We start from the raw sequence: 18,305 nt of genomic DNA on the forward strand, positions 1-18,305 counted from the left end.
GCAATATGAGAGTATATGCGATTATAGATATCTCTGGCGAATCACGTATGGCTCAAGACCTATGCCTTCGACTAATATTCGCCACCGGCTTCTTAGCACCCCCATCGAAGCTATTCCGGGCCGCGCTACACTAGCTGCGGTAGCACTGCTCGGAACTACCCGTCCGGCTTAAGATAACGGGTGCGTCCTTTTCCCCTGAGCTACGGTTCCATGCAGAACACCAAGCTAGCGTAGGCATTCTTGTGGAGTAGAAGATGGGGTCGACTTATGAAGCGGGCCGCAGCGTTTTGAAACCTAGGGGGCTACGTTCTCGATATTGCCCTCACAAGCTAAGGATCTTCGGAAGACCTTCCGCGAACGCCTTCTCGTAACATCTTTCAAGCCATCTGTCTCGTAACACCGTGCCGGTGTGAGTGGGGAGCTAGGTATCCTCATCGTACAGTGTTCACTCTCACTGCAGTAAGAGACGTGAGAGAATAGAACATGCCTATGCATGTTAACTTAGAATAATGACATGATAACCGGAGTGATAGGATAGAACACAAAAAATAGCATCTCCCAGACCTCGAAATAGAGTTAACTCTCTAGGAGAGTACTACTCTTAGGGGGCGGTACTCTTTAGAACATATGTCTCTACGGACAAGAGTGACGTTGGGATATACTGGGGGCACAGCCGCGTTCTATCCGGCAGCTATCATCTCAGACCAGTATAGTCAAAATCCATTGGGCCAACAGGGGTACTATACGATGGATTAGCATGCAAGAATCTAAATACGCATGCTCTTGATCGAGCGAGGCTAAGTTCATCTCGATATAGTCGACGACTATTAGTCGTCGAGGTGAATGCAAGGTATGACGCAGCAAGCAGTAACCAACACTGGGCTTGGCATAACATCCACGATACCAATAACTAGACAGGAGCAAAGACAGGCAAATACTCCGAATATAATTTTGGCCGGCGATCTCGGGTTGTGATCGCGGCTGGAGCGGACCTCAGGATAGTGAGGGGGACTCTTGAACTTGATATGACGTTGGAGGGGTTAAAGAGGCGCCTTTTTTGGACGAGTTAGATTAGTCACCGGTGCATGTCTCGCCTACACAGGAGCCGCTGTAAGTGCCACGCGACCGCTAAGGATCCCGCAGGGCAGAGAAGCGCCTATGAAGTCGCACAAGGTGTTATAACTGGCGTTATAACTGGCGTTATAACTGGCGTTATACGGCATGGCATGGCATGGCATGGCATAGCATGTTATGGTATTGTAGTGGTATCGTATATTGTATCCGGAAGTAGTGGACTTAACCGAGACACCATAAGAAATCTCGTGTAGGAGAAAAAGCTGATGCCAATTTAGTCGCCGGCGCTCACAGCATCGTGGCGCAGACGAAGCCGGATGCGGAATGTGAGCAAAAAGCGAAGAGCGAACGAGGACGCCAAGTTGCTTCCCCGAAGTAAGTTGGAGATATCTATTTTGGCTACCGGCCTCGTATGGTTATGGTGTGCGATTTGGAGAAAAAGAAGTATTGTTGAGATGGAGGGTAGTTTGAACATGCAAAGAAGCATGCGAGAGGCGTAGATATGCGAGTTTGTGAGTTGTATGTAAGTTTAGTTGGTAAATTTCTATGTAAATTTGCAAATTCCGGACGGTAGACGCAGTAGCCGGGCTATAAATAACTTTAAGCGCCGGGGCTAGGGCTGTTCCGGTTAAGATTACCTTACATAAACTGCCCCAAAAAGGGCTATGTATGCTGTACTGTACCTAAGATAATAAGGTTTAGCAGGTAGGGCTAGAGGGGCTAAGGGCTGGCTGCAGAATCGATAAAGTACGGTAGTGCTGTTATGTATGTGCGGACATACACGCGGGGAAGGGAACATTGAACCTCCTACATCATCACGGGTATCTCACGGTACCGATATTCCGTACATGTAACTTCTGACTCTTATCCGTGTTCTGCACAGGTTCTGCCTTAGGTAACCCCAAAAGACCTATTTGATATTACCTACATACTTGGCCTACATACAGAATATACTACTTACATATATACTTACATATACGTAAATGTCTTATATACATACATTACATGACCTACATCCCCCAGCTAGGCCTAATATATGCAAGTGTTTTATTTCATGTTGTTTTTGGAGCAACACACCTCTAAAAATGTTGCTTATGAGCTACTGTATCTACGACATGTATCTACGACATGCGTCGATGAAAAACGTGGGAACCCTGTTGCGTAAGGCCATTTACCATTTACCATTATCATTACGTACCGAAGCCTAACCGGAAGCGTTCATGTCCGATCCAAGAGGAATTTCTTTAGCTAAGAAATCCTACTATATGTCATGTCCTATGATAATTTTCTAAGTGTGGTAAATACTATCGAGCTTATCAATCGAAGAATACAAGATAAATACGTGAATACGTGAATACGTGAATACACGAATACGTCTTCTTTGCGTGCTTCCATCTTCCATGCATGTCATCTTCTCGGCAATCATTATAGCGAAGCTTGTTTCGGACCCCGAGGGAACGGATAGGCACTTGGTTTTCCTAGTTCCCTTTGAGAAAGAAGCAGAGACCACCTGTTCCCGTCTTCGGTTTTTGGACCCCATTCATCTTATCGAGTCTTCGGATCGCAACCGATGGCGTCAAATAGCCGCCACATCTCAATACACGCGATCATGAAACATAGAAGTAGATCGTTGGGACGCTTGGCTAGGTTTACTTTGATTATTCCTTCGCTCGATTTGTTATGGTGCATTGGCTGGATCATCTATATTCTACGCTGGCTTACTATGTACCACACCTCGAAACGCATAGGTGTTAATATGTACCCGTTCTAATTCCTAACCTTTGGTGACGTCTATTAGTTATTAATAGAAATCACAAATGAGCGCCTCCAAGCCCCCTTTTGAGGTACAGGTACTTCTTAGACCCTGGCACACCACGGGTCGAGCTGGAAACAACAGACCAATAAAGAACCTGGATTGTAACCTGAAGGATTTGACCCGCATATCCCCCTCGTCTTACAGCGGGCCGTGCTGCAAAGCTTAGGTGCTTCTGGGCTTTGTAACATGGACAACTGAACGCATAGAAGAACAGTATCATACCGTAAAAAGGGAAAAGGGACGGGAGTAAATGCATGTCTTGTAACTTTCCAGTTGAGACTCGAGTAGATAGGGCTCGGAATCCCTGTGCCGTTAACAAGCCGGTAAGTTGAACGTGGGGAATTGCCTTTGAAGAAACTACATAATGTACATTGACACTTCTTGTTTTATATAATTTAAGGCTTATTAAGGATCAGACATCTTCCGCTCCTGAAAAGCTGAAAAGAAAATCTCGTGACGCTCGGAAGGATACTTGTACCCTTGTCTACCTAAGGTACCTGATGTTTATAGATTGGTTTGTCTAAAGTTAGTTGTTTATTATAACTTAGCTAAAGTATTTTCTCTTACATGTATTTTGTTTATTATTAATTTTTTTTAAGGTTGTCTAAATCAAGGTGACAATGTCTCGTTAAATTTCCATCACCAACGACATCATCATTATGCCGAATAAAAGCGATAACCGACCGTCTGGGGCCGGATCTTCCGGTGAGGATCTACATCTTGGTCTGGGTCTTAGTACATAGCTGTATCAGAAATGTTCGCAACCCACGCAACCCACGCAACCTGACAACCTATACCACGGTAGTACAATGAATGGCAGGAACGTGTCTGCGTGTCGATACAATGCCGTGAAACCCTGGCGGTGCTGGCTGGCTGTGAGGACACCGTTTGCTAGCTGCGCCCCCTTGGCTTGTGTCGCGCTGTTGTAGTGTAGGTATGTTATGTATGTTATGTATGGATGTATGGATGTATGTATGTAAGTTTTGTCAGATTTAGGTATAAAACTGGTACATGTATGTATAAGTACCTACTCCGGTCTCGCTTCCGGCAGGCATATGTACCTTCCTTACCTCTTACATGTACTCAAGGTATAGGTATACATTTGTAAGTGTACCTACACTAGAGGAGCCCCAGTCTGTCGCATCGAACCAACGGCCGCTTAGAGGTTCCCCAGAAAATATGCCCTTGAAAAAAAAGGACCAAAATACCTAAATCAACATAATGAGGTTTCATTGACAAGAAAGAACAACAACAGCGCAATAAAAATTAATAATAAAGAAAACCCATATTTTACCATATGATTTCTCTCGCGATATCATCTCATTATGGTAGATCCTTGAGGGAAAAAAAAGAAAAAAAAAGGGAAAAAAAAACTATTCTCACTTCTCCCGTGTTGGTCTTTTCACGCGCGCATGTGTGAGTGCAGTGTTGTATTTGTACAATACTAATACTACCTACCCTTGCCTTGCCTTAGGTTTGTCTAGGGATCCCTTTTCTGCTAATTATGGCGCGCTCCTTGCCGCGACCCGGTCTACCGGGTACAGCACGATACAAAAAAGTATAGAACAATTGCCTTATGTGCAAAGCTATAACGCTTACACACAATGTACGGTTCTATGTATGGTCAGCGAAATACAGCATGTGCCTACACTAATAGAAGACTATGATCAACTATGAGAGGCTATTAGCAATGAGCGAGCGAGCGGCATTCCCCTCACTCATACTCTTACTCTTACTCTCACGTCTCTATCTTAACTCGACTATCGCGGCAACAAATTTGGTTGTTATTCATACGCATTATCTAGCAAGGGATCGCATAGTCTACATACTATCGTTACAAGCACCGTGTATACGCACGTACGATGCATCCCCGTAAATAGTATCGAAATGAGCCACCACCGTTAGGACTAGTACCTTGCATGTCGCGCGACCTCATCCAACCCCGGGACCCATGCAGTCCATGATCCACCGTCAGCTGGAGCAGGGGTGCCTTACACTACAACCTACATGTAGGTACATGGCTAGGCAGGCTGGGTCAGAGAATCCGTCCGCCTGGCCGTGACCGACGTCTCTTGTCGACCTTCTTCCTCTCTCCGTGTACACTCTATCTGTCTTCCTCTATGCTTGCTTGTGTTGCCCTTTCGGCCCTTTAGATCTCAATATAGCAATGCAGCTCAGCCTGCTTTCTTGCTTCGCTATTGGTATTTCCCGTTTCATCGCAGACGGAGATGCTATACACCAGACCTCTCTCTTGAACCAACTTGAATACTGCCGCCAGTTAGAAGGCTGAGATCTATCTAGCCTTGCCCTTCTTTACAGATCCACCCCTCCCTAACTCCAGTCTTACCCTTTGTGACTATTTCCATCTCTATATACTCTTTATTTATCCAAACTTGCAGGGCTGTGCGTCGTTTCCAATTTGAGCCATGACTAGCTTGGAATTTATCATGGATATGGGCAATGAAGAAGACCCTCAGATAAATAAGAACGATGGCGGCTCCATCCCACCTGGGCCATCTCGTAGTTCAGATCCTTCCCGTGCGGCAACGTCGAGTCATGAGAAGCCCAGAGATCAAGACGATAGACTAGCTTCAGCCCCAACGAGACGGCGTGGTCCTACAGGACGCTCATCTAAATCAACAGCAACCGCTTCCTCGCCATCGACATCATCATCAGCAAGGCCGGCGCTTATGAGCAGGCAGAGTACTACGAGTTCAGAACCAATGGATCCCACCGCGTACGGAGGTCACGCCCAAGGCTCGTCATCTGGAGGAGGAAGTATGACGCCTTCTACTATGCCTACGAGACCAATGGGTAACATGCCGGGAGACGGGAGCATGCCGGTGAAGTTGACTCCCATCACCGGCCGTGTCAGTCGAGCGAAGAAAGGCGTTCCGGTTCATACCTGCGAAACATGTAAACCGCCCAAGGTGAGCAGAATTTTTTTTTGGAATTACGGACGAGGCTGGATAGGCTAATCTCATGACGAATTAGACATTTACGAGGGCGGAACACCTTAGGTAAGTAATTTCGGTGACGGATATCGTTGGGATACGCATCACTAAACGCCGACTTGCAGACGCCACCAACTGAGCCACAAGACGCCTGGATTTCCATGCACGTATTCAGGTTGTGAAAAGGCATTTCACAGAGCCGACTTACTCGCTCGTCACGCCCAGAGACAGTGGGCGGTTATATAAAAGGTATAGCGTCAGTAAAAATACTAACTTGATTCCAGTGACCATGATGATAAGGGATCGTCGGGAGGCATGAGCCGGCCGCCATCTGCCGGCACCTTGGATGATCCAAGCTCTGGGCTAAGTTACATGACCCATAGTCACTCATCCATGGGCAGGGACTCTGGTTCTCGCTCCGGTATGCCTGGTCCGTCCGACAATTCTTCCGGCACCTCTTATCCCGGCGGTATGCAGTATCAGATGGGCGGCCAAGGTAGTACTAGTGGAGGGACCTCGATGTCCCCGTCACATCATCCTGGCCGCGGTGATAGCTATCAGAATTCGCCCAATCCCGGCCAGAATTATATGCTGTCTTCTGGGTTGATCAACCAAACCCCAAGCATTGGAGGCTCTCCGGTCACAGGTACTGACCACTTCTTTGGGCTAGAATACCAACCTCGTACATCTTCTCCCTTCCCTTCCTTGTTCATGGACACTGCGATCTTACCCCAGACCTTGCCTAGCTTAACAATACCTGACAACAGTATTCCTCCAGGTCTTGTTCATGCTGGTCACGATGGTTCGCCCTGGCCATCTTCTGCTTCGGAAAGTACTTACTCTACCCTTCGGAGATCGGCCACAGGAGACACAATATGAACACTCAGGGGTACGAATCGCCAACGTCAGACTGGCCTCTCTACCCTCCTAACATGCAGAGTCCAGGCGGCGGGCTCGAAGTCGCCACCACGGCCGCTTTCTTTGGAACGGCCTTTTCTTCAACAGCATCGAATATCGATCAAGCGTTGAACCTGCCGGTCCCGTTTTCAGACGAACAATCCTTCGTCGATCAGCAATATCATCCCTATTCTTCAGTTCGTAGTCCGACCCCACCGACTATCTCACTGTCCGCTCAATCGAATGAAAATTTAGTCACCCTTACAGCCCATCAATTCCCGACGCAGCGTCGGCAGGAACTCGCCAGAAGGGCTCGACGATGCTCCTGGGAACACTCCAGGGGACAGCCTTTCTAACCGCGAATACCCTGCCGCCGCACGTCCGGAACGCCATCCCGAAGTACCTACAAGCGTACTGGAAGAGCTTCGACACACTCTTTCCGGTGGTTCACCGCAAAAGCGTCAAAACAGCTGCCGACGAGGTCTTGCGTTGTGCCATGGCTGCCGTGGGCGCGCAGTATCTCCAAGGTAAGGATGATCGTATAAGAGCAAACGAGTTGCATGAATTTGCTTGGAAGGAGGTCAAGACTGTAAGTTGAACCAACGAGACATCATTTTTGAGAGAGTAACCGCTAAACCAGCAGATGCAGTGTACGAAGTGGAACCTCCAAATCATGCAGACGATCATTCTTTGCGAGTTTTACGCGCGGTTCCGTGGACGGAGTGTCCTTCGACACCCCTCGGAGTCCTTCCAGTCGCTTTACTCTCGGGTGAGTTCCCAATCTCCTTCTCCTTCTAATCTTGTTGGTTCTCTCATACACTCTGCTCTTCAGGATCATCTCTTTAGTTTTGTTATGTCTTCTCCTAATGGCCTCTGGTATCCATACTCAACATTTTCTTCCTCACAGATGGCCAACCACCAAATACCGGACAATTTCCTTTTCTCTAACTCAACGCGAAACGAACGATGGAACGAATGGATCGATAATGAGTCACGACGCCGACTCTTTGCCGCTTGCTTTGTTTTGGATGCCCACGCATCCGTGTACTATCAACAACATGTAATACAACAATTTCCTATGTCGACACGCCCTATCCCCCTAATTCGACCTACCGAAGATCTCTGGGCCGCGCAATCGCCGGAAGCATGGGAGGCCCTCCTCGACACGAAACTAGACGCGGGACCTCTAAACCATACCGGCGAGACCCCTACTGCGGAACAGGTGATGAACGCTCGATATCTCGACCGTGCCGTATTTCTAACCTCAGAGGCTCTTCGCCTGCCTAAACGATCTAACCCCTCCATACTAGATCTTTCGGTAGAAGTAGATCTGCTTCCACTGAGCGAATCAGCAGGCTTTTCCCCGGATCTGCTGTTGGAAATACTTATTTAGCGTTGCACTATACGCCTCTACACGACCTGCTCGCAGTTAGCGGTGACACCTGGCTCTTCTCGAGAAAGGTAGCGTCTCCCCAAGTCTTCCAACAGCACAAGAAGCGCCTGCAGCTCTGGTGCGGGAGCCCTCACGCCAATGCTGCCGCCGGATTTGCCGCCAAGGCTCTCCTAGCCTTCCTCGACGGCAGCGAGTCTCGTAATCATAATACACCAAACACAGACCCGGAAGAACAAGGAGACTTAAATAAGGACTGGAACATGCTAGACATCTCGGACTACTGGGCGGTGTACGTGTGCGCGCTAATCTGCTGGGCACTCGGATACCGCTCGGCCGGAATGCCTACTCTGGCTCCGGATCGGATTGCACGTCTCCTCACCACGACCACGATAATGCTAATGCCGGGGAGCGCGAAGCTATGCGCTGGCTGAAGACGGTGGCCGCTGAGGACTCGGCGCTCGGGGCGCGCAGCCGGCGCGAGTCTATGGGCGTTATTAGTATGGTCCGACGCAGGCTCGAAGACGAAGCTGTTGGCGCTAAGAGCCGCTTGCTGGTTGATGCCGTGGGCACGCTGAAGAAGATCGAGGAACGCGCTGGGTATAAGTGGTTCTGAGGACCAGACCGGACCGGGTCGAAGGGAAATGCCAACAAACGATACAAAAAAAAAGAAGGAATACACTATACACGGGAACAGAGGAACTTAAGGATATAAAATGGTTGGGAATGAATGGTGGTTGTATTATTTCTTATTCCCCTTTTCTTTTACTTCTTCCTGTCTCTTTTTCCTTTCTCCTGTATTTCTATATATTCTCTTCTATTTTTCTTCTTCTTCTCCTATTCGATTCTCAGGTCGGATTATTTTCTTCAAATTTTCTATATTTTTCTTCTTCTCTTCCCTACCCTGTCTGTCTATTTGTCTGCCTTTCTGTCTTTTCTTGCTACTGTTTTGCTCTGACGTTCTCTATTGAATTATGTGTGCCTTGTTATGTGTACATTATAGAACATCGGGAAGGAAAGCTACAGAGATACACTTGTACTATTAGAAACACGCGCGCATTGCAAGGGAAGATAAAAAATACCGGGGGGGGGGGGGGGGTGGTTGGGAGTCGAGGATGGAACATATTGATTGCATGGGTTTTTTTTTTTGTCTTCTACTTGCACTGCAACTGCACTTTGGAGGCGTTGGCGGAGGAGGTTGGAATTAAACCGTTTTCGAATTATCTATGGGGTTGGATGGATTTTGTAGGGGGGTTTCTCTTACAGGAACTGCTTACATACCATACTGCTCGAGGACGAATTACGATGGGTAACGAATGTATTCCTAGATAGATGTGGAATGTGTGTGCTGGATTTTGTGGTGGATATGATAATAGAGAATATACTATGAAATGTTATGGATTCTATTTTTAAACCTGTTATGAAATATACCTACCTATATATTATGTACATACGAATTGATAAAGTTGTTCATAATTAATTATAACGATAAGCATTAGACCTATGTATGTATTGCATTGGTTTGTTCGTGTAACTATCTAACCTAGATTGTAAGATGTCTTGGCTCGGTTTACTCGGACATAAGCACTGATGTTATTCGAGTGGCTGGGTAAACCCTTCGCTTTGCATGTGATCGGGCGGGTGAATGAATAACTAATGTTAATGTACAAACGCATATGCATCGAAATGCGTAGATGATTCCACGGGCGCTGACAGGTATCTAATTCCGGATACGGCAAGAGGCTTGAGTGGCAATCCGATTCTTGGAACTGTTTTTTTGAAATTCTTTTATGTAGGTACCTATGTATTATGTTTTTTATTTATTGTTTTATTGTTGTGAAAATGCGCGTGTACATAATAGGAGAAGTTGAGGTGTAAGGAAAGATAAGGCGTAATTGAAATTAGGATTCCTTCAAAGATATTGCCATCGAAATTCATTGGCAGTTCGTTTCGATATTGATGCGATGATAACGCAATATGTATGTATCCAGTATGTACTTGACGTTATCAATGCCTGCGGTGGTGGGCAATGGTTTGAAGTTGGTACCTAGGTACCTAAGTTTTAAAAAAGGTGGAGCTAGTCTAATTATGGTAATTTATGGCAATTTATGGCTGCTATATACGAGTGCTAGGACCTGGCAATCCTTAGTAAAATCCCTAGCAAATCGATAGATCGGACTTTTATCAGACTTTATCAGGCTAGACGACTAATAATTATAATTACTTACATTTGCTGCGGGTCGGTGCTAAAGCTCGAGAGTAAGAAGCTCTCGTTCCACGCTTTTTTTCTCTTCCATCATCTTCAAAGAAGCAAGCCTTAAGATAGATTACCTCCTCAATCTTCAAATCTTCCTCTTAATTATTTATTAAATTGCTTCCATCGACATCCCTCGTATAGCGTATCCCTATAGGTTTATCGGCAGGTTATTTGACAATGGGAACCTTTTTGTTCAAATGGTAAGTACCTAAAGCAAGCGCGCAAGCAAGCAAGCAAGGACAAGCGACGACGAGACACCTTTTCTCCTTCTCCTCGACCCACGTCTGTATATCCACAAACTGCTGGCGACCATGTTGGCCACCCGAGTTCTTCACCGTTCTGTTTCTTTCAGCTTTTTTCCCAACATCCCAACAATCGCATTCCCCCATGAAAAACTGATGTAGAAACTCGGCTGATATCGTTTGTTTCTGATCTGATAGGGAGCATCCTGCCTCCGAGGTCTATGTGACGGGCACATTCGACGATTGGAAGAAGACAGAGAAGCTAGAAAAAGTTGGCGAACACTTCGAGAAAGCGGTGACACTTAAAGATGCATCAGCTAAGATATTTTATAAGGTTCGTCGCATCTCATCCCATCTAACTCTAGTTATTTTCAATTGTTTAATCTACCTAACCCATGCTTCGTTCCCCTTCATTTATATTCCTATTTTGGGTATGTTATTCCCGCGTCGGTCGGAAGAGAGCACAAGGTTGTTCTTTTTAGATCGGAAGATGAGTGGTCGGCTTTGCGCAACGATTAATGCTTGCGGCATGGGATAATATAATGCCAAAAATATCTATCTATGCGCATTCTATGGGCTAAAGATATTATACAACATTCAATCCCTCCTGGATCCTGGAGCGCATTTGATTAGTCTGGCTTGTTTAGCTCCGCTCATGCTCATGCTGGCTCGATGCATTGGTTATGTTATGTATTGGCCATTGGAGTTTGAATCCGCTGGATCCCCTCCCCGCCTTCGTGCGTGTGCGGCCGATGCAAAACATTTACTCCGTGAACCACGTATGACGCAAGGCGACTACGAATGCGACAAAAAATAAGGCGGGCTCGATTCTGATAGGTCAATTGTATTGGAGTGATCTATTCCAACCACGGATGATGCATCTAGCTATAGTGCTTCTGCTATACGCTATACTGCCGCTATACTTCCATGGGCAATTGATGGATACCTACAAACAAGCATTTACAAGCCTTCGTTACGACCGCTATTGTTATTGTTAAATTTCGAAGGGTCTTGTGACACTATTTGGCACTAGTCTAAAAATCTAGACGTCACTTATTAAGTGCCTACATGACCTAGGTGCTTAGGTACTAGGTGCTTAGGTGCTTAGGTGCTTAGAAAACTTGCAAGCGCATGGCAGGCATAGGCGACTTGCATTGTGGAACCCCAACAGCGTCATCCTTGACAGATATCGCCCTATCCGGTTGTTTTCCTGAGAAGGGAGCCTTGTCCCTGACGCCTAACGCCTGACGCAGATGCTGTAGGACTCTTAGCTACCTAAGGCAGACTAAGGTTGTTTACAGCTGCTTGTACTTCGGGTCCTGCGGCACCTTGCATTAGGTAGAATTGTCATTGTTGAGCTTTCCCCAACTTCATGCGCAAATTCTCTTTGTTCTTATTTTCTTCCATCTTCTCTTTTTTTCTTCGCAGTATTGCGCCACTGAAATATACCACGAAACCTCACTTAACCTCTAGTTTTACCTACACATCTCGACTCTGAGCTAACTATTTACCTTACATTACAGTTTGTCGTCGACGGTAATTGGGTCACCGACCACACCGCACCGAAAGAAATTGACGAGAGCGGTAACGAGAATAACATCCTAACCCCTGATCGTATTATTAAAGAAGAGCCTGCAACCGCTGCTATCATGAATACTGTTACACCGGACTCTACAACTGCTGCTTTGGCTGCAGCTGTGCCGCTGGAGAAGAAGAATGAGGAACTTCCAGGCACTTTTCCCGAGACCCCCGCTGCGGAACTCGACGGGGCCGGCGATTTTGGAGTAAACCCCCTGCCGGCTGCTGCTGGAGCCGTCAACCCTATCAAGCTTGCTCCGGGCGAGAAGATCCCCCAGGGTCTTACTGCCAATGGCACTACCGACCAAGTTAAGTTAGATCCCGAGTCGTACGAGAAGAGCGACACCATTCCAGGTAAGCTGCGCTATTGTTTCAGTCCCAATTTGAATCCAGTGTCTAATTCTCGAAGGTGGCCTGCCCCTTACCCTGAACTCTGCCGCGCCGTTGTCTACAACTGCTGTTTTGGCGGGGAGCGTACCCCTCGAGCCAAAGGTTCCTGAGGTAGTAAGAGAGAGCCAGGAGAAAGCACACGTTGATCCCGAAGCTAGCGGCATCGCAGAGGAGGTCAAGGAGAAAGCCGAGGTCGAGAGCGAGCTTCTAGACAAGGTAAAGGAAGCCCCCACTACCTCCGAAGGCACTGCTGGGAAAGGCACCGAGAAGACGGAGGATGTTGTTACTCCCGGCGAGGCTGCTGCATCTGTTGCGGCTGCGGCTACTGCTGTCGGCGCCGCTGCAGTCACTGGTGCTGTTGCTGCCAAGGACATCGCTGTTGAGAAGGCTACAGATGCCGCTACCGTAGCTCAAGCCTCTGTTATCGAAGCAGCCGCGAATCTGCCTGACTCGGTTAAGGCACAACTTCCAGAGTCTGTTCAAAATGCCATCGGAACCACGAATAAGGAGGAGACCCGCGAAGAAGTCTCCCCTGAGGTACCTGCTGAAGTCAAGGAATCTATCATCGAGGCTGGAAAAGCCCCGGAAGCCGCTGCAAACACGGAAGCAGTCGAGGACAAGAAGGCCGTTGAAGCTGAGTTGTTAAAGGAGGTCAAAGCTGTCGACGCTGACAAGGAAGATTCGGCTAAGCCAGCAGAGTCGACAGAAGTTATTGCCAACGGTGCGAATGGTGCCAACGGTGCCAACGGCCACCAGGAAACCGTAAAGCCTGTTGAACTTAAGAGAGTCCCAACCGACCCCACTGAGCCCGCCGAGACCACTAAACCCACCGCTCCGGCTACCCTGGCTGTTCCCGAAACTACGGCCCAGCCGACTGAGGCGACTAGCCCGACCAGCCCTGCCAAGCCAGCCAATGGCGCTGCGGCTGAGAAGAAAAAGAAGAGCAGACTTAGCTCCATCTTCGGCAAGGTTAAAAGCAAGCTGTCTAGCAAATAAACGCTAATGGCTTGTTCTTTGCTTTGAGTATTATTTCGGCACTATTGTCAACCTCTTCATTTCCTTTGAAGCTTATGATTCCCCATCTTGCGTCGACTCGCTACGACAGGTGCCGATAGGGCAATAGTCACTGTCAAGCACTTCCTTGTACATAAAACTTGTTCACTCAGCATTCCTCGATCGTTTACCTAGATAATACGTTATTCTTCCGGTTTACGAAAGGGCTTCGTGCTGTTTTGGATGGTGCGGGGTGGTTGGCCTCCCTTTTTTTTTATTCAACTCAATTTTTCTTGCTGGTAGCTCCTATTACGTTCCGATGAGCCATGTCGAACTTGACGGCGTTCCGTCTTGTCTTTATCGTCCTGCGTTACTTCACGATTGATGCAATTTTGCTTTCCAACATGATCAAGTCAAGTTTAGGCTGTTGAGGGGTTGATGAAAATCCAGGGTCGCGAAGTGCAGTGATGGAAGTCTGTGATTGGTGGCAGTTAGGCATTGACGTCCAGTCAGGAAAGAGACTGGACTATATGGTTGGATAGTCAGATAGGACACGATTTGGATGCAGACTGGAGGTAATTGGGATACGTAGAAAAAGCGGCATAATAGACAAGTATCTTACGGAGCCGGCTAAAACTTTTTCTTCGCGCATATATGATTTCGGGAAAGGAGGGTTTACTCTAGTATACTGTTTCGGACTGGAATTATGTACTACGTATTGTTGCCTTTAAATCCCGCTATAAATGGATAGGTTAGGTAGTTCTAAGGAATTATTTACCTTTTTGAAGAGGGATTTAATCTCAAGTGTTAGGACGACAAGTGATATGCATGTGTAAATTGATTGTAAGTGAGAGATTGGTTGTATGTTTCTAGCATACCCGATATGTTGGTAGTAGAATTAGGATCTGATTGTTTCATTGTTTTAGTAATAAACAACTATATAACAATCTTTATATTCGCAAGTTGGAAAGGTACAACGATTATATAATATGGGTAATATACGGTGGACTATAAAGTAGCGCTAACTACACAGGCAGGTGGCGGGTTTCGGCAGCGTCGTCCCACGTTGAAGTGACATCGAATCGTCACTAAGGATTTCGCCCCGCCGGTGACTCTTTCCACTCTTTCCTTCTCAAACCTCCGGGGTCCGTCCAGTCTGGACCCCTCGAATTGCGAATTGCCGACCAAATACCAATCAAAACAACTCTTATCATTGATGAGAGAATCTTCAGATTCTTGTCACTAAACGAAACCTTCTATTTTAAAATTTATTGATAATTTATTTCCTTTTTTTTCTTTCTTTTGTTCTTCTAGCGGAATTAGTAGTAGTTGTTGTATTTGCATGACGTCGCTAGACGTTAATCTTCAGCTCTTTGCGCTGTGTTTGCCATCCTCTCGATAGGACGAGCCTGGCCTCAAAGTCAGCAGCCATCAACACCATGAGCTCTGGCCCGTCAAACCTGGGAGGCAAATCCTCTTCTTCTCCGACACCCTATACTCCAAACTCCCAACCCATCTCTGTTCCCGCGCCCAGCTTCGAAACCAATTCTCGCCGTTCCGGTCTGTCGAGCCCGTCGTTCCCGAATTCAGCTCCGAGGAAGGGACAAGGGTCGAGGAAGCAGCACCGGAATCAGCGAAGGCCTCTGAATGAGGATGATGCCATGGCAGAGCTCGTAAGTAGACTCCGTGAACTAATTGTATACCTAATATACAATGTAGTTATAGTACTATATAAGATAACTGACTCATTGAAATAGAGGGCCGTCAGAAACACTTCGAGCCGCCGAGGCCAAACTTCCATCACCCATCTCTTAAACTACTCCGCCCCAACGCGTAATCATCACGAATATCCTAGATCGAGTCGTAGACATGCTACCTGGGGCCCCGGTTCTGGCTACCATGCCGTTGATAAGGCAAGGTGCGTTGATTTCACCCCGCGAGTCATTAGTTGGTTTAAGTTGTGCTTACAAATGTTTTCAGGTTTGTTCATGCCAATTATCGGTTTGTAGTTTCACCCTCTGGGGATTATTCTTCCCAAGCCGCGGATGCCGACAAGTATCTCGAGTGGTCCGACGTACTACAAATCATAGCTTCGGCCGAATCCCAAACTACAGCATGTCCAATCTGCCTGTCAGACCCCGTAGCCCCTCGCATGGCGCACTGCGGCCACATATTCTGTTTGCCGTGCCTATTGCGATTCATGAATTCGACCAACGACGACGAGCCGAGCCCCCGGAAAGAAGCGAGATGGAAGAAATGCCCTATATGTGAGGACTCGTTCCGGCTTTCCGAAGTCAAGCCAGTGCGTTTCTATGCCGGCCAAGAAAATCCTATGCCGAGACCAGGGGAAGATGTCGTACTAAGATTGATGGTACGAGAGTCAGGCTCTACATTGGCCCTACCAAACGAGGGAGGCCAGGATGTCGTTAATTTGGGGGAAGATATCCCGTGGCATTTTGCGGCAAACGTTATGGATTATGCCAGAGTGATGAAAGGGACAAACGACTACGTAGTAGGGCAGTATGAAAGGGAGATGACAGATTTACGGGATCAGGCACTAGCGGACGAGATGCAATTTGGTCAAGAAGACGGAGGTTGGACGCAACGTGCTGTCAAAGCCATCAATACAGCCGTGGACAAGATTCGCGATGAGCCGAGCGAAGAGTTATTACAGCCAGGTAATACCTCGAAAGCAAAGCAACCAGCCAGTCAGAAGTTTTATTTCTACACAGCGCCTCCACACCTATATTTATCGCCTCTCGATATTCGAATTCTTAAAACTAAATTTGGGGATTTCTCAAACTTCCCCTCGACGCTGCTCCCGCGTGTCGACCATATCACTACCGGCCACGTGGTGGATGACACTCTAAGGAAGCGGGCCAAGTACCTGGGACATCTTCCTCACGGCTGCGTTGTAAGTTTCCTGGAGTGTGATTGGACGGACATAGTTCCTGCGGACGTTTTAGAGACATTTTCGGCCGACTTAGAGCATCGACGTAAGTCACATCGGGACAAGGCGGCTCAGGAGGAGCGCGAAAGATTACAGGCAGAACGTTTAGAAGCCTCTGCTATCGGACGTAGCGCCAGGCGACACTTTGATCAAGCCAACCAGGACAAGTTCGAGCCGACTCCTACTATGAACTCGGAAGACTTCCAGCCGCTTGGTGCCGTTGAAGGTACGTCACCGCCAAACCCCCGACCGGGGTTCAGCCAGCTCGCAGACATGTCGACCAGTCCGTCAACATCGAAGACAGTATGGGGAACGCGAGCAATTCCTGCTTCGCCACAATTAGAACCCGTGCCAGAGCGCGATATTAATGACGGCTGGCTAAAAGACGATGAGTTCCTCGACGCTGCTGAAATAGCAATGCAGATGGAAGCTCTAAGCATCGAACCTACGCAGGCCGGACCGAGCAACGGACCTAGTGGTGGTTCGAACGGCAAGAAGAAGAAGAAACAGAAGATCACACTGATGAGCACTGGCGGCCGTCGCGGCGGTTAATAGTCTGCTGTCGATCTTAATGAAACTGTATACTTTTTGATTATTCTATGACTAGGTTTGGCAGCAATGGGTTATTCGTATGCGGAGTTATTTTTCTTACAGTGTTACTGCGTTCTGCATTAGAACGACCTCGATTTCTTACTATAGGTAAAGAGCGAGGCAATATCGGCTATGGCTGGTAGGCATGGGGTATAGGGTATGGGGTATGGAAGAAGTCGAAGCGACTGAATTCTCTACTATACTCAATATAACTCTTGAAGCTATATCGTAATAAGTAGCAAGGCGTATTTGAACGTGGTAGTGATTTTGTTACTTGAATGATGCGTTGAACATCTAAGTTGGCTTAAATCCTACTATCCTAATACAGGTGGTGGCATGGGAAAGGGGGAGAGATACGATAACTGTTAACTTACTCTTATCTATTATGAATTGTGACCCCGCCATTAATTATTATCTATCAATGGATTCTCATCTCTATCTCCATCTCAAGCTTTAACATTTACCTTACATGTAGTTTTAAATATAAGCACATACATAATATACCCAGCATACTGTGAATAAATACTACGAGGTAATTAGTCTAAACTAAACATCACGCAACCATCTAGACTCATTCTCCACGGCAAAAAAAAAAAAAAAACAAAAAAAAAAAACAGAATCCTCAACGATGAAGACTAATCTCCCACCCCCTATCCTCATCAGCCCACCCCTACTCAACTCGGCGAACCCGTGGGCGTCGACGCAGGAGGACCTCCAGGCTCTATTCGATTGTCCGTCGACGGGCGCGGTGACGACTCGGACGGCGCTGCTGCGCGGGTTCGCGCACGATTCGGCGAGGCATCGGTATGTGCTTTTTGACGCGGGGACGCATGTTGTTGGTGCTGCTTCTGGGTTAGGGGGGGATAGGAGTGTAGGTATGGGTGTAGGTGGGGGTGGAGGTGTAGGTGGGAGTGGTGGGAATGTGAATGCTAGCTTGAATAATATGGGGTATAGCCCTGTGTCGCTGGATGGGTATTTGGGGTTTGTGGAGGCGGTTGTGAGGGGGGGGAGGGAAAGGGGGAAGATGAAGGGGGGGGAGGAGGAGGAGAAAGGGAAGGGGAAGGGGAAGGAGAAGTTATTCATCGTCTCGGTTACCGGGACGCCTGAGGACGTCGCAGAGTGCTACATGCGGATCGCGGCGCTGGCGGCGAGAATCGGCGCGCTGCTTGCCGT

The 18,305-nt window shown here is 47.5% G+C and overlaps 3 protein-coding genes across 3 annotated transcripts; all 3 read left to right on the forward strand.

Moving 5' to 3' along the window:
* Positions 1–5,613: 5,613 nt before the first annotated feature.
* Positions 5,614–8,747, forward strand: GL218_05783 (uncharacterized protein; the record flags this gene model as incomplete). The annotated part of the gene is made up of 11 exons (XM_033582468.1): positions 5,614–5,820; positions 5,885–5,910; positions 5,970–6,074; positions 6,129–6,490; positions 6,612–6,733; positions 6,783–6,942; positions 7,029–7,330; positions 7,391–7,510; positions 7,649–7,993; positions 8,203–8,332; positions 8,386–8,747. The coding sequence occupies 11 exons, from the start codon at positions 5,614–5,616 to the stop codon at positions 8,745–8,747; spliced, it is 2,241 nt and encodes a 746-aa protein (XP_033434706.1).
* A 1,818-nt stretch (positions 8,748–10,565) lies between these two features.
* GL218_05784 (uncharacterized protein) lies at positions 10,566–13,594 on the forward strand (the record flags this gene model as incomplete). Its single annotated transcript, XM_033582469.1, has 4 exons — positions 10,566–10,588; positions 10,829–10,964; positions 12,154–12,562; positions 12,618–13,594. 4 exons carry the CDS (start codon positions 10,566–10,568, stop codon positions 13,592–13,594), a joined length of 1,545 nt encoding a protein of 514 aa, XP_033434707.1.
* A 1,436-nt stretch (positions 13,595–15,030) lies between these two features.
* Positions 15,031–17,093, forward strand: GL218_05785 (putative RING finger protein P8B7.23; the record flags this gene model as incomplete). The annotated part of the gene is made up of 3 exons (XM_033582470.1): positions 15,031–15,264; positions 15,349–15,509; positions 15,572–17,093. 3 exons carry the CDS (start codon positions 15,031–15,033, stop codon positions 17,091–17,093), a joined length of 1,917 nt encoding a protein of 638 aa, XP_033434708.1.
* Positions 17,094–18,305: the final 1,212 nt, after the last annotated feature.

This window comes from Daldinia childiae, assembly GCF_008694065.1.
Source record: "Daldinia childiae strain JS-1345 chromosome Unknown Scaffold5, whole genome shotgun sequence".
NCBI classification, from domain to species: domain Eukaryota; kingdom Fungi; phylum Ascomycota; class Sordariomycetes; order Xylariales; family Hypoxylaceae; genus Daldinia; species Daldinia childiae.